The sequence below is a fragment of the Phoxinus phoxinus genome, assembly GCF_949152265.1.
Source record: "Phoxinus phoxinus genome assembly, chromosome: 11".
Classification (NCBI taxonomy): Eukaryota; Metazoa; Chordata; class Actinopteri; order Cypriniformes; family Leuciscidae; genus Phoxinus; species Phoxinus phoxinus.
In genome coordinates this window covers 10,542,635-10,569,586 of record NC_136886.1, presented here as the reverse complement: position 1 = coordinate 10,569,586, position 26,952 = coordinate 10,542,635, and the positions used below count along the sequence as shown (strand labels likewise).

General features: G+C 37.0%; 2 protein-coding genes across 4 annotated transcripts in view; one reads left to right on the top strand and one right to left on the bottom strand.

Moving 5' to 3' along the window:
• ttll3 (tubulin tyrosine ligase-like family, member 3) overlaps window positions 1-20,008 on the bottom strand; it is a 29,100-nt gene extending 9,092 nt beyond the window's left edge. Inside the window, exons 1-2 of one of the 2 annotated variants that reach the window (XM_079627825.1) lie at window positions 19,898-20,008; window positions 2,608-2,631 (exon numbers count right to left, since the gene is read on the bottom strand). The gene's annotated coding sequence lies outside the window, so the exon portion shown is untranslated. Of the gene's footprint in view, window positions 1-2,607; window positions 2,632-8,028; window positions 8,176-19,897 lie in introns of those variants that run through there. The other variant, XM_079627826.1, reaches the window with a different exon arrangement.
• slc4a8 (solute carrier family 4 member 8) lies at window positions 1,224-26,487 on the top strand. Of its 2 annotated transcripts, XM_079627817.1 has the most exons (25): window positions 1,224-1,488; window positions 9,747-9,828; window positions 9,950-10,111; window positions 11,027-11,162; window positions 11,434-11,594; window positions 13,482-13,682; window positions 14,298-14,386; window positions 15,624-15,781; window positions 15,867-15,954; window positions 16,101-16,247; window positions 16,329-16,429; window positions 16,670-16,844; window positions 16,985-17,118; window positions 17,557-17,802; window positions 17,992-18,097; window positions 18,657-18,818; window positions 18,930-19,043; window positions 21,180-21,341; window positions 21,429-21,680; window positions 21,794-21,862; window positions 21,951-22,124; window positions 22,482-22,607; window positions 24,267-24,379; window positions 24,589-24,697; window positions 25,057-26,487. In XM_079627817.1, the coding sequence occupies exons 1-25, from the start codon at window positions 1,444-1,446 to the stop codon at window positions 25,066-25,068; spliced, it is 3,324 nt and encodes a 1,107-aa protein (XP_079483943.1). In that variant the 5' UTR covers window positions 1,224-1,443; the 3' UTR covers window positions 25,069-26,487. The 2 variants fall into 2 exon arrangements, with proteins under 2 accessions (XP_079483943.1, XP_079483944.1); XM_079627818.1 differs by lacking the exon at window positions 24,589-24,697.
• The last annotated feature ends 465 nt before the right edge of the window (window positions 26,488-26,952 follow it).

Below are 26,952 nucleotides of genomic sequence, written 5' to 3'. Positions count from 1 at the left end.
ATTATTTATGAAATGTTCCATAAAAGATTGATTGTTAAAGCGTCATATCATTTGTCATGTCTTCGTGATCTTTTAGCTTGGCTGATATGCACACCGCTATTTATCATTATGCATGTTTACTGTATGACCAAACTGTTCCATAGATACTGGGTGTCTCTAAAACTATAATGTTTTGTATTATGTTTGTTTGTGATTTCTAATAACCTATCCATTTTGAATAAAGGCAGGCAGACTATGTAAAAATATGTAGCCTACTCTAGCCTAGTAGCCACTAGATGGCAATGTACGCCATATAGCTAAAAGAAATGTAAGGGATAGTTCACCCAAAAATGTTGTCATCATCATTTAGGCTACTCACCCTCAAGTTGTTCCAAAGCTGTATGAATTTCTTTCTTCTGCTGAACACACAAAAAATATATATTTTGAAGAATATGGGTAACCAAATAGTCGATGGGCCCAATTGACTTATATGGAAAAAAATAAATAAAAATTAATATGGAAGACTATGGTCCCATCAACGGTTTGGTTTTCGACATTCTTCAAAATATCTTATTTTGTGTTACAGAAGAAAGAAAAATTATACAGCTTTGGAAAAACTTGAGGGTGAGTAAATGATGACCGAATTTTCATTTTTGGGTGAAATAGCTACCTTTAAGACTTAGGATGAGTTGGATGGTCAACTAACCTTTGTGAAAGGAATTTAAAACACCATTTGCTATATTTTTATGGTAAGAAGAGAGCAAAGAATTACTAAATTGTATTAATATATTTTATTCAGTTAGTTAGGCTATCATTTTAAGAGGCCACATAAATAACTGTAGGCTATACATTTGTAGTGCAAAAATGACAGAACAAAATGGAATTCCAGCGAGTAGCCTAAATGACACTCAACACAAAAATGAAAACCGTGTTTAATTTGAAATGTATAGTTTACTTAGTCACTAAATAATTATTTTTCTCTAAAAACTGTAGCACAATTGTGTCTCAATAGGCTATGTAGACTTCGCTTGAGATGTTGTCACGTTTATTTTTCGCCCTCATAAATTGTACATTTATTAGTAGCCTACATTCATAAACTATTTCTGGCGCTTTTTCTGTAGGTGCAAAACCGCATCAATCGACTTACAGCTTCAGCAACAGTCCCAGTTCGAGCTCTCTGATTGGCTGAACGACATATGATGCTGCCACGGTCTGTACTTCTTTCCAAGTCCTGGAGAGCGCGCGCCTAACAACAGCATTAAAGTGTACACAGGACGAGTGCGTGTATATCTCTCAACGTGTTTCAGACGGGATCAAGAATAGGCTGCTTAATGTCTCCCGCTCTAATCCTATATATGTATCAATTGATCTGGAGTTTCTCAATAGGAACTGTTAATCTGAGCCGCGTCGCTGTATTCTTTCTGTGGAAGCTGCAATCGACTCAGCTTTAAAACGGAGTTAACCATGCCTGCCGAAAACAGCGACCAGGAGAGCATGCTGAGCTATCAGGTAGTTAAATAATTTAATAAGAATTTCTCCCCGTATGTCTTGGAGAAGGCTGATGGGCTGCTGGGCTGATGGGCGTCATTTTGTAATGGGTTGAGTATGAGAGCGCAGGATAGAAATAGCTCATAAGTTTATTGCACATGTCTATTTATTTGGTTTATTCCTCCAGTAGGCTAACTTATACGGCATCTAATGTAGCAAACAATCTGCAATGTGCTGTTGTGTATCTCACTTACCCTATTATGCCATAAATCATAAATCAAACCTAAGATTGTCTTTTAATCTTAAATGGAATAGCCTACAAACACATCCGGGCGCCCTATTAGTGCAGGGATCAATAGTACTGTGTGTTCCCTCTCGCCCCCGTTGCCACAAATATATTATCGACGCTGCTCTTTCGGTGTATTGCATCCCTTTAAAATCAGACCGTTCCTATTTCTTACATGTATGTGATTTTAACAGATTATTATGCGATATTACCTTATTGTGCTCCGCGCGTGGACGTGTATTATTGCAGCGTTACTGGCACGTGCTGCAGCAGTATTCCTATTGCCAGGGACAACAGCTCGCATCATTCGTTTATTATCCGCGTCAGTGACTTTGAGCTTGTCTTGGGGAAGGCTGATGGGCGTTCTTGCGGAGGGATCCGCACTGTCTTTTTGTAATGGGTTGAGTATGAGAGCGCAGGATAGAAATAGCACATAATGTATAATTTACAATCTATTATACTAATGCATCAAGAGGGTGCGCGTATAGCATCGAAAATTGATTGAGAAATGAAAGCTTTCAGCATTTGATAGGGTTGCATCTAATAGGATTATTGTGCAAAATAAGACTTCCTTTGGGGCGCTCTGTCAGTGTACCCCGTTACCCTCAAATGACCTTGACGCCATCCTCCACCCCCCCCCCCCCCCCTCTCTCTCTGTCGGCAACAGCGTTATTGGTGCAGTTATTCAGCGCCAAAGTAAAGCTGAATGTCGGAGAGAGAGAGATGCTTAGCTTACCATTTGACATGTTAGAGGGAAACCTGACTCCGGCTCTTTTGAGTAGGCCTACTGCTAACTGTCATTAAAGATGAAAGGATTAATTCACCCATAAATAAAAAAATAATCTTTTACTCACCCTCATGTCGTTCCAAACTTTCACCTGTAGAAAAAAAGGAAAAAATCACTCTTGTACATACAATTACAACAAACTTAATGTGCACTTGAGCTTTAAAAAAAAAAAGATGCAAAAGTATCATAAAAGTCTCCCATATGACTTGCGTGCTACATTCCAATTCTTCTGAATCCATAAAATGGCTTTATGTGTGCAATGAACAGACAGAACAGTCATTATTCACTGATTGATTTCCCCTATCAAGTGGGTTATTAACAACTACAGCTGGATCATTGAGTCAACTGGATCAATCCTCTTCATCAGCAAATCATTGAATGGATCAACATTTGTTGATAAATCTGGCATTGCTGCTTCTCTCATGAATGTGCCAAGGAAAGTTAGAGCAATTGTCAAGATTTTAAGCGAATAATAACTAAAAGACTTAGAATATATACAGTAGCACACAAGTCGTATGAATTAGTTTGATAACACTTTCATTTTTGGGTGATCTATTCCATTCAAAAGTTTCATAACAACTGCTTGAGGGATTCAATATGAGACAAAAAGGGAAAAAATATGATGTAAAATACAATTATGAGAATAGAGTTTACCCAAAGGTACTTCTGAATATGAGAAAACTTTATCATCCAGTGGATAGTGACTGTTGAGAGAAATAACATGTGTAAAGCCTCCCTTTGTCAGAGAAACCGGTCGATAGTTTTTTTTCGATTTGTTGAAAAACGTGTTTATACAGACACTCTCAGTAGAGAGAGTGAATGTGAGCAAACCATTCAGAGCTGTCTGCCTTTTTTTCCACACATCTGACTTGGCTCAATATGTCAATTACAATAATTGAAGCCTGAAACTTTCCAGATTTATTTTCATACATCAGTTGTTTTTCTAGTGAAATACAATTTCTATATCTATGATCCTGCGAGATTTTATATAATGCATTTAAAAGATAATTTCGATCAAAGATTTATCATGAAAAGTTTTAAAACTGATTTTTTTAAACACTAATGAGCACTAATAAGCTAAATAATAATAAAAAGGTCATCTTCATTCTTCATTTATGATAAAACTACTGCATGCTTACAGTGTCCATTTTGCAAAGATAAAATACACCTAATGTACAACTGTGGAAATATATATATGTGACCCTGGACCACAAAACCAGTCACATGGGTCAATTTTCTGAAATTGACATCTATACATCACATGAAAGCTTTCCATTGATGTATGGTTTGTTAGTAGGACAATATTTGGCTGATATACAATATTTGAAAATTTGGAATCTGAGGGTGCAAAAAAATCTAAACATTGAGAAAATCACCTTTAAAGTTGTCCACTTATGTTCACGATTGTGCTGCATTCTCTCAAGTGTCCCAATACTTTTGCCCAAGATGATAACTCTTTCTATTCAAGCCCTTAATATTTATTATTGTAAGAAAATAATGAACAATGTTCTGGCTTAGAGATACATTGCCTTTAAATTTCCTAATTTTGTTATCACTATCTGTCTGATGCTATGCTCTCTTCACGCCTTTCAATCTCCCTCTTTCTCTCATTTGGTCACTTTGGTTTCTGGCTGTCATTTTTAAAGAGGTTTCAGAGAACATGAATACCGGTAGTTACATGAGGTACTTTGCTTACATCCGTTCAAAATAGTTAGCCAAGGAAAGGCAGTCTTTGCAGGGTTATTAATAAGTTTATCTGAAAACAATGCATGATAGCTACAACAACACCATTATTTAGTGACACTAAAATAGCATTAGCCTCTTAATGTATATTTTAATAGAATTATAATATAAAATAATAAGAATAATGGCCTCTTTAATATGGTTGTTCAGTTCTGTATAAACTAAAAATGTAGGAATTCAAAGATCCAGCAGTGAAACAGAATATTTCCTTCAACTGATGTTGTAATGTAATGTGACCATAATTATTTTTTTAAAATAAATAAATACTGAGACACCATTACAAAACATATTTTAGAGGTTATATGATACAGTGATGATATCAGACGATACCATTGCACTTGAACGGTACTCAGTGATTTAATCTCAATGGCATTTTACACTGCACTTCAAAGAATACCATGGTATCACCTTTGACTGATATGCCAAAACATATTATTAACATGGTACCATGTACAAGAGCATGGTAATACCGACGTGGTACTTTTTATTACTGCTACATGAACAAGTACTCACACACACACACACACACACACACAATACAAAGTCTGTGGACTAAAGCCATTGTTATGTGCTATTTGAGGAAAATCTTGAGTATTTTGAAAGAAAAACACAAAAACTTGTCACACACGATAATACAAATGCACATATTGTTATATCCAAACACATATAAACCACCCTTTGTTTTAAAAAAAATATGCCCCTGATGAACATGATGCCATAAAAAAGATTATTGTGATAGGAAGGGTGAGATGGAATTGACTAATGAACAGGCACTACAGCAACTCTCTCACTCTACCACAATTCTTTAATTCCTAGTCTAAATACTGTTAGTACATGGAGAGTTACTCATACTGCAAGGTTGACCATCCCTCCCAAAAGTATGCTTTTAGTGGTTTATTGAAAAATTAAAAGTAATCAATAACATACACTCTGCCCCTCACTTTCGAACAACATAAAGCATTCACTTCAGAGAGGAAATGATGTCATGGTTTGTGCGTGTCTACTGTATGTGCATGTGTCAGTGTATCTGTTCAGGCAGACGAGAGCATCTGGTAGTGGCAGAGGTAGTGGTCTGTGTCAAGATAACTAACATAACTGTCAAAGCAATGTGCTGGAGAGCGAGTGAGGAGGAAGAACCACGGGAATAGGCAACAAAGAGACAAAAACATGCAAACTTATACACAGCACTCCGACACAGAAAATAAAATGACCTGACAACAGACAAGGGAAACACAGAGACTAAATACACAGGGCAATGAGAAAACAGGGAACAGGTGACACTAGAGCTGGGGAACAGGTGAAACAAATTAGACAATCACAAGGGCTGGAAAACTCAAAGACAGGAAGTAAAACAAGACAAGACAGAAAACCAGACTACCTAAATAAAACAGGACACAGAAACCAACAATCCTGACACCTTTGATGGCAAGGCTGAATTTTCAGCATCATTACTCCAGTCTTCATTCACATGATCCTTCAGAAATAATATTATGCTGATTTGCTGTTCAATAAACATTTCTTATTATTAATAATGTTTAAACCAGTTGCGATGCTTAATATGATTTAAAAAAAAATCAGGATTGTTGATGAATATAAAGTTAAAAACAGCATTTATTTGAAGTAGAAATCTTTTGTAACATTATAAGTCTCTTTACTGTTATACTTTAGATCAATTAAATGCATCCTTGCTGAGTAAAAGTATAATTTACTTGCCCCAAATGTGAGAAATAAAAAAAAGTCACATTTGTGAGATATCAAGTCACATTGTCGACTATAAAAATGACAAGAAATGCATTTCTGACTTTCTGTCTCGCAACTGTTTTCATAGCTCACTAGCAAGATAGAAGATAAATAAAGTTGCAATCAAGGTTTCCATAAAGTACAGATGTATTTTGTGTATATGTGTCTTTGATCAGGGACTGTATAAGTGTTGCCTGGTGATAAGGAGAGGTAAGAAGAGGTCATTTTGCTAGTGGAAAATCTCCTTGTGAGTGACACACATACTATACACAGAGGTAACTAGGTGACACAGGAGCAGTCTAGTCAGCTCAAGTGTACTGTTATTATTTTGATTAGGGTATATGCTCATGTCAGACCAATAAAGGGAGTAGGAAAACAGTAGCACACAGGAGATGATAAAAAATTAATTAATATGTTCAGATGATTACATCTCTATTTTCTCCTGTCCCCTGGGTAAGTGTTTTAATGACAATAACTACTCAAATGATTTATGACAAGGGAAATCCGAATCATTTTGTGATTTCCCTCTGTTTAAGACTGTAATTTAAGTATGATTATGATTACATAACAATAGAATAAAACAGAGAAAGAGAACAAATACACTGTCAAACCGGGTAATTATTTGAAAACCAACCAGTTGATTATTGAGGTTTACTGTATATAATATATTTCTTCTATTTTATATACATTTAAAGTCATCCATTTTAAAGCACTACCACTATAAACATTCAGATGTATTTGGCAGTTACTGTAGCCTACATCACATCTTAGAAGTGAGGTATATTCATAGTAATGTCGCATTGCAGCCATGTAACATCTATTACCTGGAAATGCGTGTTAAAAACATTAAAATCACAGTCGAATTAGGGAAGCTAAGAAACTTCCATAATTTAAAGCAATAGTTTTTAAGCCTTTAATAATTACAGTTCTGGTGGACCTTCACAAGATGAGTGTAGGATAATTATATATTAATAGGGATGTTGGAAACAAGACGGATCCTCTGAAATGGAAAGCTACTGGTGTTTTTGTTGTGACACACAATGTAATGAATGACCTGACCTCAATGCTGATCCACACATCACTGCCAATCAATAGGCCTACCTCGCAGATTAAACATACATAAGCCTCAAGCTAAAACAGAACAAAGCAACATTTCCAAGTATGGCGGTCAACAAGTGATGCTCTCATAGATCATTTTAAAGCAAATGGGTTCACTTGAGGAATCCTTTCACTTGAATCTATTATTATTGTACTGCACTGTTTAGTCCGTGAGAATATCTGCACCTTCTGATTTGCTCTTCTTCTTTTTTTGTAAGCACAAAATGTTCAGCTGGATTTATTTGAATTACAGGCTTGTGTTTCTACAGAAGACAGACGTGAAAACACATTGATGAATCATCTCTGTCATGGAAAGATAGCAGTATCCCAGTGGGATATATCTCACACGCGTGTACACACACACACACACACACACACACAGAGAGATGTAAAGAAGGAAGTGAAGAATAGGAAGCCTAATAAATATCAGTGGCCTCGGTCTGTTTGGAGGTAGTGGGCACAATCGCAAAGGCAAGAAGATCCTATGCTTAAATAGGCACGTTTATTTGATATTACTTAATTTCATTAACTGTGCCATTGAGCATCAATTTTGGATGTCTTCATCGTTACATAACAAAACTGTCAGGATCTTGCAATATTCATCTACTGTAGGCCTACATGTAGCCTACTATTTTGTGTCTAATAGTTTTCCAGAGTCAATCAGTTAAACTTTGACCAAATATATAAATTTGCTTTTCACTAATTTCACAAATATGTTAGCACACACAACACAAAAGTGTAAAGTTAGTATGAGCCACCACGGTCATTAAAAACATAGAATATAACTAAATAAGTGGAAATAAAGTCGTATTTTGCAAACTACAGATACGGTAAATAAATACTGACATAACTGTTAATTAAATTTGGACACTAACGTTAATTCTGATGAATAGAATGAACATCATACCTGAATCCTTGCCAGCTAACACACGATGTACCCGTTACGCAATTTATTGGAACTTTTTGCTAATACTATACAATGAATTACTAATTTAAAACGTAACTACGAAGTTTAATGCTCGTGATTTCATAGCGCAAGCCTCCGCATTTGCGAGGCGCGTGCACACTCCGCACATAATAACATCTGACTGGACCGGACAGTTCGTTTTTTCTGAGGTGAGAGACTTTTTACTTCATAACAAGAAAATAACGGTAGAATAATTACACTGACATAAAGCCTGACAAAAGATAGTGAGAAATTAGGACAGTGTGTTTTTCTCAGGCACTCTACTGACACTTGAGTCAACAGCTTTTACGCACTCCTTTCAAAATAAAAGCCTCGCACCAGAAAAACATTTTGTTGTTGTCGTAGTTCATTTCATTGACCCTCCTGTTGAGTGTTGAGAAACACTGGTCTAGAGACTAGAGTACATATTATGTCAAATTCTGCTCCTGGTAGCTCCTCTAGCCAGCTCCAACAGACCTGCCTGGAAGTTTCTAGAATAACCCTGAAGACCTTGATTAGCTCATTCGTGTGTGTTTAATTAGCGATGGAGCTAAAATCTGCAGGACAGTCAGAAACTGAAATTGACACCCATGGACTCCAGAGTGAACATTGTTAATACTACGATGAAAGATGTTCAAACGAATATTGAATTTTGTAATATTTTTAAGGTGCCTCTTTTGATTTTTCTCAATTAGAGATTAAGGGTCAAATGGTGAAAAAAAATATCACTACTTCTAATAAGGGTCAGAGAGAAAGTGGCAATGTAAAAAATGGCGGTGTAAAATTTATGTTTATGTTAATAAATTATGACTATGCAACAACAACAAAAATACACCTCATGGAAATAAAGTAGGCTACTAAAAATTGAGATTTGAAGCCTGATAAGAAAGCAGAACAACAAAACTTTGCTTAGAACAGTAAATGTCAGCTTATTCATGCCCAGCCCTGTAATAACTCTTAAGTCTGTTTTTCCCTCAAACACATTTATAATCTGCACCGCACAAAGAAATTACCCTCATATGAAATGCTGTTGTCTGTTAAATGCAGGTTTAAATTAATTGTGTATGGCCTAAAAGTAATGTACAAAGGAAATAAAATTATACTTCGGACTGAGGGGACCAAGTTTACCTTTTAAACTAACTGCAATAATAATTGACAGTCATTCCTCAATATAGCCCTACCCCTTAATACTCTGATCACCCTACGCCACCTTAGGATACACGGATACACCTATGGATATGCCCGCCCAATAAAAGGTGACGGCCAAGTTCGTTCTCACCATATGACGTGGATTTTTTTTTTCTTTTCTTTTTTCAATAATCAGTAAAAACTTAATTGTCTAGATAAAAACAAACTTCTGATACTAACAAATTATGGACAAAATGAAAAATATTATTTTTCCACAAATATAGTGAAACCTGAAATTAAGAATACATAGTGAATCAGAATAATATACTAATTAATATGTGAAAATGAAAGGTTTCTGTGAGCATAAGGTTGAGGGGATTCAAGTGTATACTATAAACAACAGATATCAATGGCAAGTCCCCACAATGATACTTTTGTGTGACATCCACAAATACAAAAACAACAAATAATGTTTTTAATGGAAACAAGTCAATGGTACTGTATGTACTTATTTACACACTCATTTAACTAAGTAAGCATGTGTCTTTCAGAGGCCTGATGAGGAAGCAGTGGTGGACCATGGTGGCACCAGCTCAGTTCTAAATATCCATTATGAGAAAGAAGAGCTAGAGGGTTTGTACACAACCACACACACACATGCAGTTATTCATGTGATATAGCTCTCAGCTCAAAACAGTAATATTAACCAGAAAAAAAAACATGTTAAATTTCATCCCTCTATCACTTTTCTCAGGTCACAGGACTTTGTTTGTGGGTGTGCGGATGCCCATGGGCAGGGAGTCTCACCGTCATCACCGGCCACACAGCTCCAAACACCGCAGGAGATCTGAGAAAATGAGGGCTGAAAGCATATCTCAGGAAGACGGGAACATAGAAAGTACCTCAACGTCACACGGTGAGAACAACAACAGCCTGGGTAACAAGTCAAGCAATCGCTTGTAGGTTTATTCACAGGAAGGTCAGGAAGATCAAGTGGAAAATAAGTTAGTTAATACTGAGTAACTTACATTTTAGACATAGAATCAAGTATTCCACAGAGCCGTGTAATAAACTGCCAATAATGTAAGCCATTGGGATAGCAAAGACGGTTGTCATTTACTGCAATGCATTAATAGAAACCCAGTAATATAAAATATCTTTCCTAAATTAAGTTTTAATAGTATTTTTTTATAGTCATATTTTGACATATTTCATTTTGTCACTTATAGTGACCGTGGGGGCGGTAACATGTGTGACGTAGCTATGCCCACTTACTAGATGGTCTCATTCTAGCGTTTAATGGTGAGGGGGACTCTAGCCTACAAGCCTCAAAAGGACTGGACGAGGAAGGACTTATTTGGATGTAGCCTTCAATTTGAGAAGCTCCCATAAAATGCAGTTTCTGAATGAATCAATGTTTTTAATGAATCGGTTGAGTGAAGGATTCAGATGACTCACTCACATTCATTTGTCACCACCTACTGGCATAATGTAACCTGTAGAGAAAGTCACTAGTCACTAAATCCACAAAGCTAAAAAAACTGATTGACAGATAGTTAAGATTTAATTCATCTTTCCGAATGCACAGGGTATCAACTGTATCATAAAAAGGTTCAGTACCCTACTTACCCTATCCTCTCAGCATTATGCCCTTGAGCCCTCAAATTCTAAAAGCATGAACTCATATTTATGATAACAAACATTGAAAATTACTCTGGTGAGACTTTTGTTTACTGTGCTTCCTTCCTCTGTTTCCCGTCACAGTGAAAATGAAAAAGTTTGACAAATAATCTTGTCTGTGTCTCTCATTCTTCCTATCTCTCTTTCTCAGATACTCCATCCCAGAGGGTTCAGTTTATTCTGGGCACTGAAGAGGATGAGGAGCATGTGGCACATGAGCTCTTTACAGAACTTGACGAAATCTGTGTTAAAGGCGGCAAAGATGCGGAGTGGAAGGAAACTGCTAGGTAAGAATATGTTTCTTAATGTCAACACAACCCAAAATATGAACATCCACATGCTTGGGACCCCCATCCTCCTAATATTTTAGGGGCAGCTATTTATTTTCATACATAAAGACCCCATTTATTGTATAAAAATGATATTATAAATATGTGCAAAGTATCACTTGGAAAATATAAAATATCTATTACGTTACATTATTATGTTTTTTGGTACTATATTACTAAAAGTAAGAGACTGTCTATCTGAGTCTCTTTTTTCTTTAATACTTCTCAGGTGGCTAAAGTTTGAGGAGGATGTGGAAGATGGCGGGGAGAGATGGAGTAAGCCGTACGTAGCTACACTCTCTCTCCATAGCCTGTTTGAGTTACGAAGCTGCATCATAAATGGAACGGTCCTATTGGACATGAAGGCCAACAGCATCGAGGAAATTGCAGGTCAGTCAGAAATCAGTGGGTATGGCTCTTTGCATGTTTAACTGGGAAAGGACGAATTTTAACATTAAAATATATAACACATTACACCTTTTTTAATGGTACTGTATCAGATTAACAGTATGTCAGTATATTAAATGCTTGCTCAACATGAATTTGGCTTAAAGAGGTCATATTATGCCCTTTCGTAAAGTTTTGATTTTGTTTTTGGGGTCTTCTAGAATAGCTTTACAGGCTTGAATGTTCAAAAAACATAATTTTTCTCATATTTTACATTGTTGCAGCACCTCTCTTCCCAGTCTGTCAGTGACGCTCTGTTTAGTTCCGGTCTCTATGAAGTGCTTTGATTGGTCAGCTGGACCAATGTTTTTATTGGCCAACCACTTCAAGCTGTTTTGGAAATGTGGTGACAACACACTGCTAAGGCAACTCAACCAGGCTCCGCCCCTTTTTTGTGTATGCATTGGGCAGGAATTATTTAAATAAGGAAAATTGTGACATGTACAGAAGAAAACTCAAGACTATAATCGAGGCGTTTCATGGAATTCAGAAACTGTACTCACTGATACAAAGAATAACTCTCTTTGGAGTGACTCTTTATAACTTGCAGACCTTTTTCATGCTCAAACAGCAACATACTAGAGAAAGGTGAAAATGTAAAAAAGCATAATAGGTCCTCTTTAACAGTCTGATCATGATCTGATTGAGCCTGACAAGTTTATATTTATTCAGTACACATTTTTACTGAAGAATAGTACAGCAGTGTGACGAGTGTGTGTGTGTCCTGCAGTATATTAGGCCCACCTGTAACTTCACACGTACTGGAACCTCACACTCCCACTCATGTTGGTGATAGACAAACGCAAACACTCATGGGTACTTAGTTTGATAAACGAGGCATGGCTGTTAGCAGCCCTTAAATGAAAGAAGGACAAATTTCGGTTAAATGTGTACAATTTTCATTGTTAAAATCTCATTTAATGTGCAGAGATCACTTTAAAAGTTACATTTGTAGGTTGATTTTTAAAATGGTGTAAAAACGGTGGTAGTTCTTTTACAATTGTGCATGTTTGAATGGCTTGAAATGTCCACTGCACAAGTTGGGTCGGGACAACCTGGGGTCCGTTTCCCAAAGCCAACTATGGTCGCAAGTTCCGTCGTTACCAATAGAGTTAAAAGGAAATTGCGATCATAGTTGACCAACAATGCTTTTGGGAAACAATAGTAATATTTGCAATTCCGTTTGGTGCCACTAGTGGCACTCATTAAACACATCACTTTTCAGATATCAATACAAAAAAGACTGGGGCAACTATATTTAATTTAATAATTAAAAATGTAATATCACATAGAAGTCAGCAATAATTGTGAATATTTGAGTCAGAAGTTCCCATCAAAGTTGACTGCAACCATGCAACAAAGTTCGAATACCTAATTCATACATTGTTCCATTAAAGTCTAACATACTGGTAATGTAACCTGTGTCTCATTGAGGCATGACTGTTTTGATCGATGTTGCAGCAGTGGTAGGAACAAGATTAATGCCGGAGAAAGAGAAGGACAGGGAGAGCCTGAGAGATTAATTATGCTGTAAAGGTTGGAGCGGAGGAAAGAAGTGAGTGATGCAGATTAACAGTGCTGCATCAGCTCCAACTGGAATTGTGGGAGGTTTCAAAGAATAAGAGAATGTGAGAGTTAGTGAAAGTACTGCAATGTTTAGCATGCTGGAATACAACATTTTCAGTCCTATATAGGTTTATCATTATCGCAATACAGTGTAATCTTGCAAAACAAGACATTGTCACTTTAAATTATTCAATATTGTTCTGTATATACATTGTCTGATGTACATTTGTGTTCTCATGTGTATGTATAATTTGTTGTGTGTAGATTTGGTGCTTGACCATCAGGAGGCAGCTCACGAACTGGATGACAGTGTAAGAATGAAGGTTCGAGATGCACTTCTGAAGAGGCATCATCATCAGAGCGACAAAAAGAGGAACAACCTGCAACATAACCTGCTGCCTATGGTCAAATCCCTCACCGAGTCTGGCAGGAGACAGAGTGAACCTCACTCTATGGACAAAACGGGTGAGCTGAACTGCACATTTTACATGTGCATTATAAAGGAATATTTTTGGTTAAACACAACCTTAGCTCTGTGGCTAGAATTAAAGCATTCTGATTTTGTAAAAGGTGTGTTTACAGTAATGCATTTACAAAGGAAGTCAATTGGGCTATTGTTCTGAAAGTTACCACAGGATAAATGCAAAGCTCATTTTTTTATTTCATGAATTATTCTGTAAACAGAATTTCCTTATTTAAACCATTCTTTAGAGGTCGGAACTACTTCTGGTGCATTAATGACGTCCTGTGTGGTATCCTTGTGGGTATAATATGAAAATTAACTGGTTGACTCTGTTTGCATGCTCATGATTGGAGACATAACTTGGTTGATAAGTGATTCTACAATATCAGTCTCATACTAACACCCTATATTTAAGTTTTTTTGTTATATTTTCAAATATTTTATTTTATACTTTTTATGACCTTTATTTCAGAACTATACATTTCCATTTTTAATTTTAGATTACTCTAAACACATTTATTTGGTATCCACTGGGGAATAATGCATAACTGATTCATGTGGTATATTTTAGGATGCTGTGGATAAAGATATTTATCATATTTTATTGTATCTCTCAGGTCCTGCCACCTCTCCTCAGCCTCCACCTACAAACCCAGATGTAAAGAATAGTGCAGCACCGGATAATGGCCAGATGGATCTCACCAAGGTACTTGAACCACAACATCAAGGCTAATTTGAAAGATTCATTTTTCATTTTTCATTTCATTTTTATCAAACTACAAATAAAAAAATACCAAATAAGAGATACACACGTTTATGGGAATAAAAATGTATGCAATATCACTAATGTTTGCAATGCAAACTGTAGCAAATTCAAACAGAGCATTCTATGGCCTCATTCTATGGCATTCTATTAACCCCCAGAAATTAAGCCACAAATCATATACACAATCAGAAAAAACAATTAGGCCTAGGCAAAAACCTGTCCTGCATCCTGTTTTCAGAGAAAACAGATCTAGAAAAATGTATCATTCGTGAAATGGACCGGTGAACAAAGAAATAGTATAAGAAAAGAGGAAAGATGATGCAAGTGCAAGACAACCCATTAAAACACGCAGGTTCAATCTGTTTATTTCTGTTTCTATTCTGATTGCAACTAGAGACAGGCAATGTATCGATTACCAAGAACATCTGGGACAAATGCACCCACACGTACACACAAACACTGCTACCTGGTGAGCCTTAGAGGTACTGCAGCTTGTTTGTGTAATGTTATGCTACTGATCAGGAAACAGGAAATGAACTGTAATGAGCCAGATGTCAGACATTTAGACAGAGTGACAGTGAGGATGGCCCCAATCAGATTACACACCTGCAGTTCTTCTTAATTATCCAACTGTCCCCCTGACTGAAATGAACAGCTGTTTGTGTCTGGAATAGCCACTAATAGAGTTCTGCATGCTATATTTATATATAATAAATTAAATAAAGTTGAAGTAAAATAGGATAAAAAAAATTACATGTAAAACATAAACGTAAGTGCTGATAGCCTCACGGGCAGCGCTCTGACATGTAGTGCGGTTGCACTTCGGGTGACCTGAGATCGAGTTCTGGGTCGCGGGCCTTTCCCGATGCCTGACCCCCTCTCCCACTTTGCTTCCTGTCTTCACTATCTCAATAAAGGCTGAAACACTTTTGTCCTGACAATTATAATTGAAATTAAATATGTTTAAGATGAAGTGCTAAATTAATCAAACTGAAATAAAAATTAGTTGAAGCTAAAATACTAGTAAAATGGAAAAGGAAATGATTAAAGCCTATATCAAAAATGTTAATGAATACTGAAAATAAATAAATGAAAATGAAAGCTAATTCAAAATATGAATACGTACTATAATAGTAAAAAACACAAAAATGACACTGCAATGATTCTCTTTCCGTAGGTTGACACACATTTCATGAAAAAGATCCCAACTGGAGCTGAAGCTTCTAATGTGCTGGTTGGAGAGCTGGACTTTTTAGAGAGATCCATCGTTGCATTTGTTCGCCTGTCTCCTGCTGTACTCCTCACAGGGCTCACAGAAGTTCCCATTCCCACTAGGTATAAACTGTTTGTTTGCAAATGCATGCATGGAGCTGCTAAATCCACTGTAACAGAATGATCAAAATCATTCTTTACTCTGCAGATTCTTGTTCATTTTGCTTGGTCCAGATGGAAAAGCCCAGCAGTACCATGAGATCGGTCGCTCTATGGCCACCATCATGACCGATGAGGTCAATGCAGAACTAGACATACAGTGTATCAGTAGTCATAGCATTTTCTAATTGGATATTAATGCATTAACCTCATTTGTAGATTAAATTAAAACGTCTAAATTCTTCTTTTCAATTTAATATATTTTCTTTCTTCTATCATTTAGATTTTCCATGATGTTGCATACAAGGCCAAGGACAGGGATGATTTGTTGGCTGGTATTGATGAGTTTCTGGATCAAGTGACAGTTTTGCCTCCAGGAGAATGGGACCCCTCTATACGCATAGAACCTCCTAAAAGTGTCCCATCGCAGGTATGGAAAAACACACTTTTCAAAGTGAGGCTTAAGTGATTGATTATTTGTTGTAATGTATCTATTCCTCTTTTGGAATAGGAGAAAAGAAAGATGCCAGGAGTGCCGAACGGAACAGTGGTTCCTGTTGAGGAAGAGCAGCTTGGGGAACACCATGGACTAGAACTACAGAGAACTGGAAGGTGTGTGGGTCAGGTTTTAACTACATTTTGGGAACCAGATATCCTCACCAGGATATTAAAACCAGAAATAATCTACATTGCGGGGATCTGCCAACAGTCCATATAAGGAGAAACAGCTTTATAAACATATTGAATTAACAAAAGCATATTTGATGGATAGAAATGTTACTAGTTCAGCATGGAAGCATTAGAAATTTGTGGAAATATATATTTCTCTCCTTCTCTTTACTCTCTCTGTAGACTGTTTGGAGGACTGATCCTGGATGTGAAGAGAAAAGCTCCCTTTTATCTGAGTGATTATAAAGATGGTCTGAGTTTGCAGTGTGTAGCTTCTTTTCTGTTTCTGTACTGTGCCTGCATGTCACCTGTTATCACGTTTGGAGGGCTTCTGGGAGAGGCTACAGAGGGACGCATTGTAAGTACGCAAACTCACACAGTTTTGTTTCCGTGTGGTCTATTAGGCAAAGTCGTGTAAAAATATGTCTATAATGCAAAACACAGCAATCATGTGTGTGTGTGTGTGTGTACGTGTGCGTGTGTGTGTGTGTGTGTCAGAGTGCGATTGAGTCTCTGTTAGGAGCGTCTATGACTGGAGTAGCATACTCTCTGTTTGCTGGGCAGCCGCTAACTATACTGGGAAGCACTGGACCCGTCCTTGTGTTTGAAAAGATTCTCTTCAAGTTCTGCAAGTCAGTACAGTACAGACCAGACCAAGTATTAATAATATACATATTTAATTATTAACTAATTATTCACTTTCTTACCCAGAAAAAAATGTCATTGGTTATTGTAATTTTAATACATTTGTTAAAATAATTTATATATTATATGTATTATATACAAATTAATTAACAATTATTAAATTATATAATAATAATTCATATTATTTATAATATTAAAATATTGTATTATTATATTATAGTCTAATAATCATTTTCTTTTAAAAATATACAGTTGATTTTAGGGGATGTAGAATATATATATTTACAATATATCTTCTGTATCAATTTAGTATTAATTTACTCATTTAGCCTCACTCCTAATAATATTGTGCCATAAATATATCATAGAAAATCAGATCTTAACCCTCTGTATTGTCTCTGTCCTGCCTGTTTCTGTCCCTGTAGAGACTTCGACCTCTCGTACCTGTCCCTGCGTACTTGTATTGGTCTGTGGACAGCTTTCTTGTGTCTGATTCTTGTTGCAACGGATGCCAGCTCCTTGGTCTGTTACATCACACGTTTTACAGAGGAAGCTTTTGCTTCGCTCATCTGCCTTATCTTTATTTATGAAGCACTGGAGAAACTTTTCCATCTTGGAGAACTGTACCCGATCAACAGACATGGCGATCTGGACAAACTAACACTGGCCTAGTAAGTATATAAACTCATATATACACACACCTATGCAAGTTGGATCTCAGGAAATATCCTGGGTTTCTAATTTTGTTAAATGTTAATAATTAAGCAAGGAGAATAAGTTATTCTTCTAGACATCAATGAGAAATTAAGACTGGAATAACTGTTTGTGAACACACATTTTAACACATTGTATGCCATCAGCTGTAGGTGTGCAGAGCCTGATAATCCCAGTGTTAAAACACTAGAACTGTGGAATCAGAGGAACGTCACAGCCTCTGCAGTGCCATGGAGCAACCTCACTGTAACGGTACTTCAACCTCCCACAATCCTTACACACAGTCTAGTCAAACTACTGAACACTAAAACATTCTTACATGGTCTTACCTTAAAAGTACACTATGTCATTTTTTGTTTAGCTGGCTGATACAACAACAGTCTAAGACTTACTTATACTGATACCTATTGGTGTGCATGCATCATCATGCAAAAGCAACCGTTTTTGGTTAGACCACTGATATGACTAGAGTCTAGGCTAGACTGTGATTTTGAACATACCTGTATATGTCTTTACGTGTAAATATTAATAAGTGTGATTTATCTCACTTTTAAGTTGTCAACAGCCTCACATTGTCATGGACATCATCTTATATCATCATGCTGTGAAAAGAACACCTTATGACACACATTATACAGTTGGAGGAGTCCTGTTATTTAATTCTCGTCCCATTACTGCAGTGCAATGTTATTTCACAGTGTAGTCTCACACAGATCGCATTTAGTGCTAATCCTATTTTCACAACTGAGTCAGCGTCTGGGCTGCCAGTTCAGTTAAATATGAGCCAAACTTTGTGTGTGTTTGTGAGTAGGAGTGTTTAGATCTCCAGGGGCAGTTTATTGGATCGGCGTGTGGACACCATGGTCCCTACACCCCTGATGTTCTCTTCTGGTCAGCCATCTTGTTTTTCAGTACCGTCTTCCTGTCTAGCTTCCTGAAACAGTTCAAGACTAGCAGATACTTCCCAACACGGGTGAGGCTGAAATACTTATATTCTCAAACATATGCATATGTCTTTGCATACACTGTGTGATTTTGTATACAATAAATGCAAGTTGTGTATTCATTTGTTTTTGTGATGCAGGTACGGTCAATGATCAGTGATTTTGCTGTGTTCCTCACCATTGTTATCATGGTCCTGCTTGATTATATCATTGGAGTTCCATCCCAAAAATTACAAGTGCCCAGCAAATTCAAGGTATGAAATAATAATCAAATGTGTACACAAACACACACTGGTGTTTGCATATTTAGCCCTATAACTCTGTATGTATTAAATTTGGTAAATGGCTTTCTAAGGCTTTAAATCAGGGGTCACCAAACTCGGTCCTGGAGGGCCAACCAGGTCCAACACACCTGCCTGAAAGTTTCTAGTATGGCTAGTGAGACCTTGATTAGCTGGTTCATGTGTGTTTAATTGGGGTTGGAGCTAAACTCTGCAGGACAGCGGCCCTCCAGGACCTGCTTTAAATACTTTGATTAAACATACTGGTATACTATATAGGACAGTACGTGTCTTCTGCCCCCTGGTGGAATATCCATGCTCTTCAGGAAGGACCTTTAATATAATTTCCAAAATGCCCTCCTCAGTGTCATGATCAGCATCCCTTTTACTAGAAAATCTTTGCTGTTATTACTATTTCAGAAATAATATACTGGATTAAATAATAATAAAAAATAAATAAAATGCCAAGCCAATCACAATAAAAAGTGGTCATTGAATAATTTAATCATTAAATTAAACTGAAAAAGAATTTTACTGTATTTTTTACTATAATTTTTGCTCATTTGTTTATATATTTATATATGAAGCCTGTTCCAATGCAATGCTCTTATATTATTGCAAACTCTAACATATGACAATATATACATTGGACAAATAAACCAAAATAGCTGCCAATCAAATTGGTACCCATTGGTACCCAATTTAATTGGTACCCAAAAGGAAACATCTGTGTGGGGAAGTAAAGAGGAAAAGCTCTCCTTAATGCTTTGAGTTCTCTAGTTCTTTCTAACAGCTCTGTTTTGGAAGCTTTTTCATTCAAAGCTTACCTTACAGTGATGAATGCACTACTTCAGTCTTCAGTCAGTTCTTTTCAGTCCAGTTATAATCCACAACAGTCCTGTTTTTGTGCAGTTTGTTCTAGGAACATTTGTTCATATGATTAGATTAGAGTGGCACCCCTGCAGTGACAGATTAGATGATAAGACAATGCTGAGTCTTGGAATTGAGTTTATACCCCAGGCTAATCCAGAGACATACGCTGTGTGCAGACAGTGATCTATATGAACAATTTAGCTAGACTGATTCATAGTTAACAAATATTCCTCAATTTAAATTGAATTGCGGTAGGCTGCCAGGTCTTTGTCCAACCCCTAATTACATGGCTTGGGACTCTCTAACACACACGCATTCACACCTACGGCCAATTTAGCATCTCCCATTCACCTATACTGCATGTTTTTGGATTGTGAGAGAAACCGGAGCACCCGGAGGAAATCTACGCAGTCGCAGACACAGGGAAAACATGCAAACTCCACGCAGAAAGGACTCCTGGTTCAGCAGGGACTCGAACCGGGGACATGCTTAACTTGTAATTACAACGTGTAAACTAATCATTTTCTGAGAGCTACGATTTGGACCGATCATGACATCAAAGTTACACGATTCAAAAGTATACAGAGCTTTGTTTACGGTAATTACAACATGGATTGAGTGCAGCATAGGATAAATGAAGTATTATAAGTTTATTAACAAAATAACAAAAGCGGATCAAAGCAAAGGCGAAACACAGAGTACATCCAAACACAGGGGAAAAGGCAGGCAGAAACAGAACTGAAAACGAAGCACACAATACATCCACAAAGGACAACAGCAGACAAAGAACATATAACTCCATGCACAAGATATCAAGGGGCTAACAAGGGACAGGTTATAGTAATTAATCACTATAGCATCAAACAAGGTTAGCCAAGGAAAAAAAACAGGGAGCTAAGGAAACAAGCCAAACACAGGAACAATGGGAGTAGAAAATACATATCAAAATAAGAGTCCTAAAACAGGAATCGAAACATCTACTTTGTGACAAATTAGCATTTTAGAATGATTTTGTAAGGATCATGTGACACTGGACAATAAAGAAGGAAGAAATGGCTGCTGAAAATGTGTTTGTTTCTTAAGGTAATACTAGCAAAGATGAAAAATATATGAAACTCTAATTCACAGTGAAGCTTTTTTTTTTTTAAGTTTGCCTCACATAAAAAAAGATCAGTAATACTATGGAGAAAGTATGATTACTGTGCTATTTTGTTAAATTTCTCCTTGTGTTTATAGCCTACACGTGATGACCGGGGTTGGCTAATTAACCCCATTGGGCGAAACCCATGGTGGACTGTGTTGGCTGCCTCAATACCAGCTCTTCTCTGCACCATCCTCATCTTCATGGACCAACAGATCACCGCCGTCATAATAAACCGCAAGGAGCACAAACTTCTAGTATGTATATTTTTTAAAGTAGCCTTTACAGAGGATGTGTGTGTGTCTCTGCTGATCATATGTGTGTGCTCTATTTCCTCTACACAGAAAGGCTGCGGGTACCATTTGGATCTTCTCATGGTTGGAGTGATGCTAGCTGTATGTTCTATAATGGGGTTGCCCTGGTTTGTCGCAGCAACCGTCCTGTCAATTTCCCACGTCAACAGCCTGAAGCTGGAGTCTGAAAGCTCCGCCCCCGGAGAGCAACCTCGATTTCTGGGTATTAGAGAGCAAAGGCTGACTGGTCTGGTCATTTTTCTACTGATGGGCTGCTCTGTGTTCATGACTGGGGCATTACAGGTAACCGCACAAAATCTGTAGTTACATATAATATGTGGCCTACTTAAATGAGGCATACTTAATGTCATTGCATTAGATAACAATATCTTAAAGGACTGCTTTTTGTTTTACAGTTCATTCCCATGCCAGTTCTCTATGGTGTTTTTCTTTATATGGGCGCATCATCTCTGAAAGGCATTCAGGTAGAGACATTCATCTGACACTAAACATAGACGTGTATACAGTGACACGTCACTTACTTGTCATCTTTCTCTGTCCTCTCTTGCTCAGTTCTTTGACCGTCTGAAGTTGTTTGGCATGCCAGCGAAGCACCAGCCAGACTTTATTTATCTACGTCACGTTCCTCTGAGGAAAGTCCACCTGTTCACTATTACCCAACTTACCTGCCTTGTGCTGCTCTGGGTCATCAAAACTTCCCCTGCCGCAATCGTCTTCCCTATGATGGTACGACCCAAAACCAAGTACATACTTTTAATGTTAGGGGTGTTAATACTTCCTTATCAATTCAATACTAGAATAAAACGTCGCTTTTTTGTACATTTCTAGTGAACACTGGTGTGAAATAATCATTATGTGTATTAGTTTACATTTATATATTTGACAGATGCTTTTATCTAAAGCATCCGAAGTATACAGTACATTTTTTCAGTTCATGCATTGCCTGGGAATTAAACCCATGACCTTTGTGTTAATAGTGCAATGGTCAACTGTTTTAGCCACAGGAACAGTGATAAAGGTTGATTTAAAAACTATAGGTGTAATATAGTTTAACAGTGGCATAAGTGTGTTTATTTCCTGCAGGTGCTGGCATTAGTGTTCATCCGTAAGCTGCTAGACTGTTTTTTTTCCAATCGGGAGCTTAGTTACCTTGATGATCTGATGCCTGAGAGTAAGAAAAAGAAGCTGGATGATGATTCCAAAAAGGAGGTTTGTGAATCACATGCAGACCATTTAATAAAGCAAAGGGTATCCAAACAATCAATGTTTTTAAATCCATCCAGGTAAAATGACATACACCAAGTAGTAATAGAAACACTACCTTCTATACTATGTATGCAGTATGTATAATGTGCATTGTTGTAACTTTCTTTATGGGCAGAAAACGTAACATTTAACATTTGTCAAAATGATGCAATATACAACATAATACTGAATCCCACGATGCAATGTGCTCAACAAAACTTTCCTTTTCAGGCTTAACAAATGAACCAGAAGTAGTAATGGCTATAATTTTTTCCCATCTTGACTCATTTTTTAGCAACATTTTTTACAGCATTTTGGATTAACAATGCAACATAATAAAATGTACTAAAAAATAAAAGCACTACTATTTGAAATTTTTATTTTTCACTTATTTACAGTTCCACATACTATTAAATTATTATTATATCAAAGAAACACGCTGACTTTTTGGGACTTTAGCTTATTCACCGTATCCCCCAGAGTTATAGAAGTCCATACCCATTTCATCTCCGTGCGTGTCGTAACTCTGTCTGACGCACCCGCCTAGGGTTGCCAACCGTTCCGTATAATACGGAATCGTCCCGTATTTGACACATAAAAATTCTTGTTCCGTTGAACTGATACGGAACACACTCCATATTTTTGAGAATCAATTAAGTGCAAATCCATGACAGACACACACATAGCTTCTAATATATGTCAGACTATGAACGAAGAAATTTGCAGGCTATGATAAGAAAAAAAAAACGACGGTGCGTGCGGTAGATACTAATTTCTCCCCGTTTGTCTATGATCAGCGTAGCGTTTTTAATATCTTGGAACATCATCAGAGAACGCCCTTTTCAGTCATTGTGAGTCATGTATCGTAGCAAAGATGACAAGTGACAACAGCGGGAAATGTAAAAATTACTACCTCCGAGCAGCTGGCGAAAAAGAAACGGCTCCAGCTAGCATACTGCTCCCAATAAGTGACAAAATAACAACAAAATTTTCTTATTTACATATTATGATTTTTATAGTTACAGCGTGTACAAATTACAAGGTAACATGAGACACAGCCATCTTCTTCCGTATACATACTTGAAACTATATTCTCAGAAGGCAAAGCACTGCTACTTGGGCGGAGTGATTTGCTCGCAGCACCTGGGAAGCCCCGTGGTGAGGAGCAGAGAGTTCGCTCAGAGTGTTGCACTAATCACTGACTATACAAATCACAACATGTAAATAGGTGTTATTTTGTCACTTATTGGGAGCAGTATGCTAGCTGGAGCCATTTACCTCCAGTCTTTGTGCTAAGCTAGGCTAGCAGTGGGTGCATCAGACAGAGTTACGGCACGCACGGAGATGAAAAGGGTATGTATGGACTTATCTAACTCTGGGGGATACGGTGAATAAGCTAAAGTCCCAAAAAGTCGGAGTGTTCCTTTAATAAACCATTAAATTAGCAGTCCACAAAGTAGTAGTATGTTAGGGCTCCACCCTGAACAACCCTAACATGATCTTTCAAACAAATCAGGCTATTTATGCATGTAAACTGAAAAATAATACATCAATCCCACCTTGCATTGTGGTTTGTCACATGTAATACAATGATGGAGGCTGTTTGTATGTGTTTATGAGTAGCAGGAATCACAGGAGATGCTGGTGGATGACTCTGAGAAATTAGAAGACAAAGACACAGTGCAGATCCCATTGGAGAGCAAACCTCTACACTCACCTAAAACACCAGACCCCAGGTACCACACTGCTATCTCTATGCAAACACTGTGGCTTACCGCAAACCCTTGGGCCCCGTCCAACTGTCAGACTCGTTCAAAATAAGCTTAGACACCACAATGTCCAGTGTGTATCTGTGAATGTGTACTTACTAACACTCACCTTTCCGTTTGTCCCCTTCTCCTGCCCTCACCCCTCCTCTCCTCGACCGTGTCCACCTGTTGTCCAGGAACGATCCCTCTGATATTAACATATCTGATGAAATGTCTAAAACCACTGTATGGAAATCCCTCAATTCCAATCACAAGGACACACAGCGTTCAAGTACACATAAAAAGGCAAGGACTCTCTCTTTCCATCCTTTTAAGTGTTGGCTCCTTGAATTTCCTTTCTTACCCTTGTGTCTAATACTTTTCTATGTTAAAGGGGACCCATTATGCTTTTTTACATTTTTAACTTTCTTTAGTGTGTAATGTTGCTTTTTGAGCATGAAAAAAAAGGTTTCCAATGTTACAAAGCACAAAGGCCACTCAAAAGAGAGTCATTCTCTGTATCAGTGAGCACTGTTTCTGAACTCCCTGAAGCGCCTAGATTATAGTCTTGATTTTTCTTCTGGGAATGCACACGTCACAATATTCCTCATTTAAATAATTCCCTGCTAAACTGCTAAAAAGTTTGTGTTTTTCTCTTGACACAGGACGTTCCGTGAAGTAACCCCACAGAAAGAAGAAATTACATTCTTGGCGTCAGTTGTTTAAAATTCAGCTGACTTAGAGAAGCGGCCATGTGCTAAAAACACACAGATATTAGTTCACTCCTTTCCACTGTTTCTCACACTGTTTATGTATAGCTGTGTGAGATATATTGGTGTGTCAGTGTGTGTATGTGCATATGTGCAACATATTCTCCAACCGAATCCAGGTTCTTTTTAAGTTTTAGCTGAGTTTTACCAGACATATAGGTCTCTGTGCTGTGCTGTAGTGTACATGTATTTTTATTTAACTTTTTTGTAATTGTCTGGTTCTCATTTTTTAACAATAGAGTTGTTTAAATGTTCTCATTTTAAGTATAATACTTGCTGTAGATATTACTGTATATGTGTGCTTTGTTCATCGTCTAAACATCCACAATAAGTATGCGTGTTTAAGCCAAATGGCCGATCAGAATAATAACCTCAGTTTGATCTTTTTTTGTGCCAGTATAAATAGCCATCAGTAACATTTGACCAACATGGCCATGAACCAAATTAGTCCTTATCCAGTAGACAGACTTGTCTATTTTTATTGAGTGTGTTGTATTGAAACGTGTCAATATTGAGCAATAAAAGGCTTCTATGTGGCTAGGTCACCAGGGACACTGATGGATAAGTATGAACTCTGTTGTAAGTGTTATTACCACCATTTCAAAGACTGAAATGACTGGTTGAAATTTTCGTTCGATGCACCATCTAAATGGCTTTTAGCTCACCAGTCATTTGAGGCGCCAGGGTTGAGGGTAAACTGGACTGTTCAGGCTTTCATTTGAAGACCCTTTCTGGTCACAAGTCCCAGTAATAAGCCATCTCCTTAGACTACCTCCCCACACTTTTAAAACTCCCACAGTAGTTTCTGCACTGAACGAGGTAAAAATATGTTTGTGTTTTTAACCTCAGTGAAATAACACTTTATTTACAGTTGCACTTTGTGTAGATATATACTGATATGATTTTATATTTTAAATGGAATTATTATATAGAGTATAACAGTGTGATACAATTATTTTAAGTAAAGAATTTTCTTTTTTTATATAAATGTATTTTAATAAAATTAGTTGAGCAGGTACAGTAAGACACTGGCTGTTATATGAATGGGCTACAGCTGTACTTTGCCTTCAGATGATAGGAGAATGTCGATATTTAATTCAGAATGTAAACTCATATTTGGAATGTTGAGGAGTGAAGAAATTTCCCAGCTTGACATTGAACTACTAAATTATCTTTTTTTTTTTTTGGTCCCCTCCATGGCTTTCTTGTTTACGGAAATGTTGTCGTTGACTTGATTGTACATGTTATCTTAATGCTGGGATGTGCTCAAAGAGAATGTCTTTCATTCCAATAAATTTTAGATTTTATGAATGAGATAAGCCTGTTAACAGTTGTGTATGTGTGTGTTTTTTTTTGTGTACATTTTTTCTTGAACAGCATTACATTTTATTCAGTTACTAAATTAAGTGATGTATGAATCCTGAAATTTGGTAATGTTTTGAATTTTGCAATTGAAAATAGGTCAAAATATATTTTTAGATAAGAAATGAACCTGTAATACAAAAATTGAGTATTCAATTGGATATTAAGTTAGTCACTCAGTCAATTCCATTTCAACCACAGCTTGAGCATGTAGGCTCCTCATGTGCAATTGAAAATCCATCATCATATTGATTTTCTGCTCATGCTGATCCACCCCAGTATAATGTCAGTATTCACTGCATTTATATTCTTGTATATCCATCTTCACAATAATTTAACCCAAAGTTATTTACCCAATACATTTTAGAAATATTTCAGATATGTCATTTCGAATAACTCTCCATTAATAGACTGTACATGATTGGTCAA

Coding starts and splice junctions, on each gene's coding strand:
- slc4a8 (XM_079627817.1), top strand. CDS start 1,444: ATGCCTGCCGAAAACAGCGACCAGGAGAGCATGCTGAGCTATCAG. Junction 17,803..17,991: donor GACAAACTAACACTGGCCTA/GTAAGTATATAA, acceptor GTATGCCATCAG/CTGTAGGTGTGCAGAGCCTG. Junction 21,342..21,428: donor GCAAGGAGCACAAACTTCTA/GTATGTATATTT, acceptor TCCTCTACACAG/AAAGGCTGCGGGTACCATTT.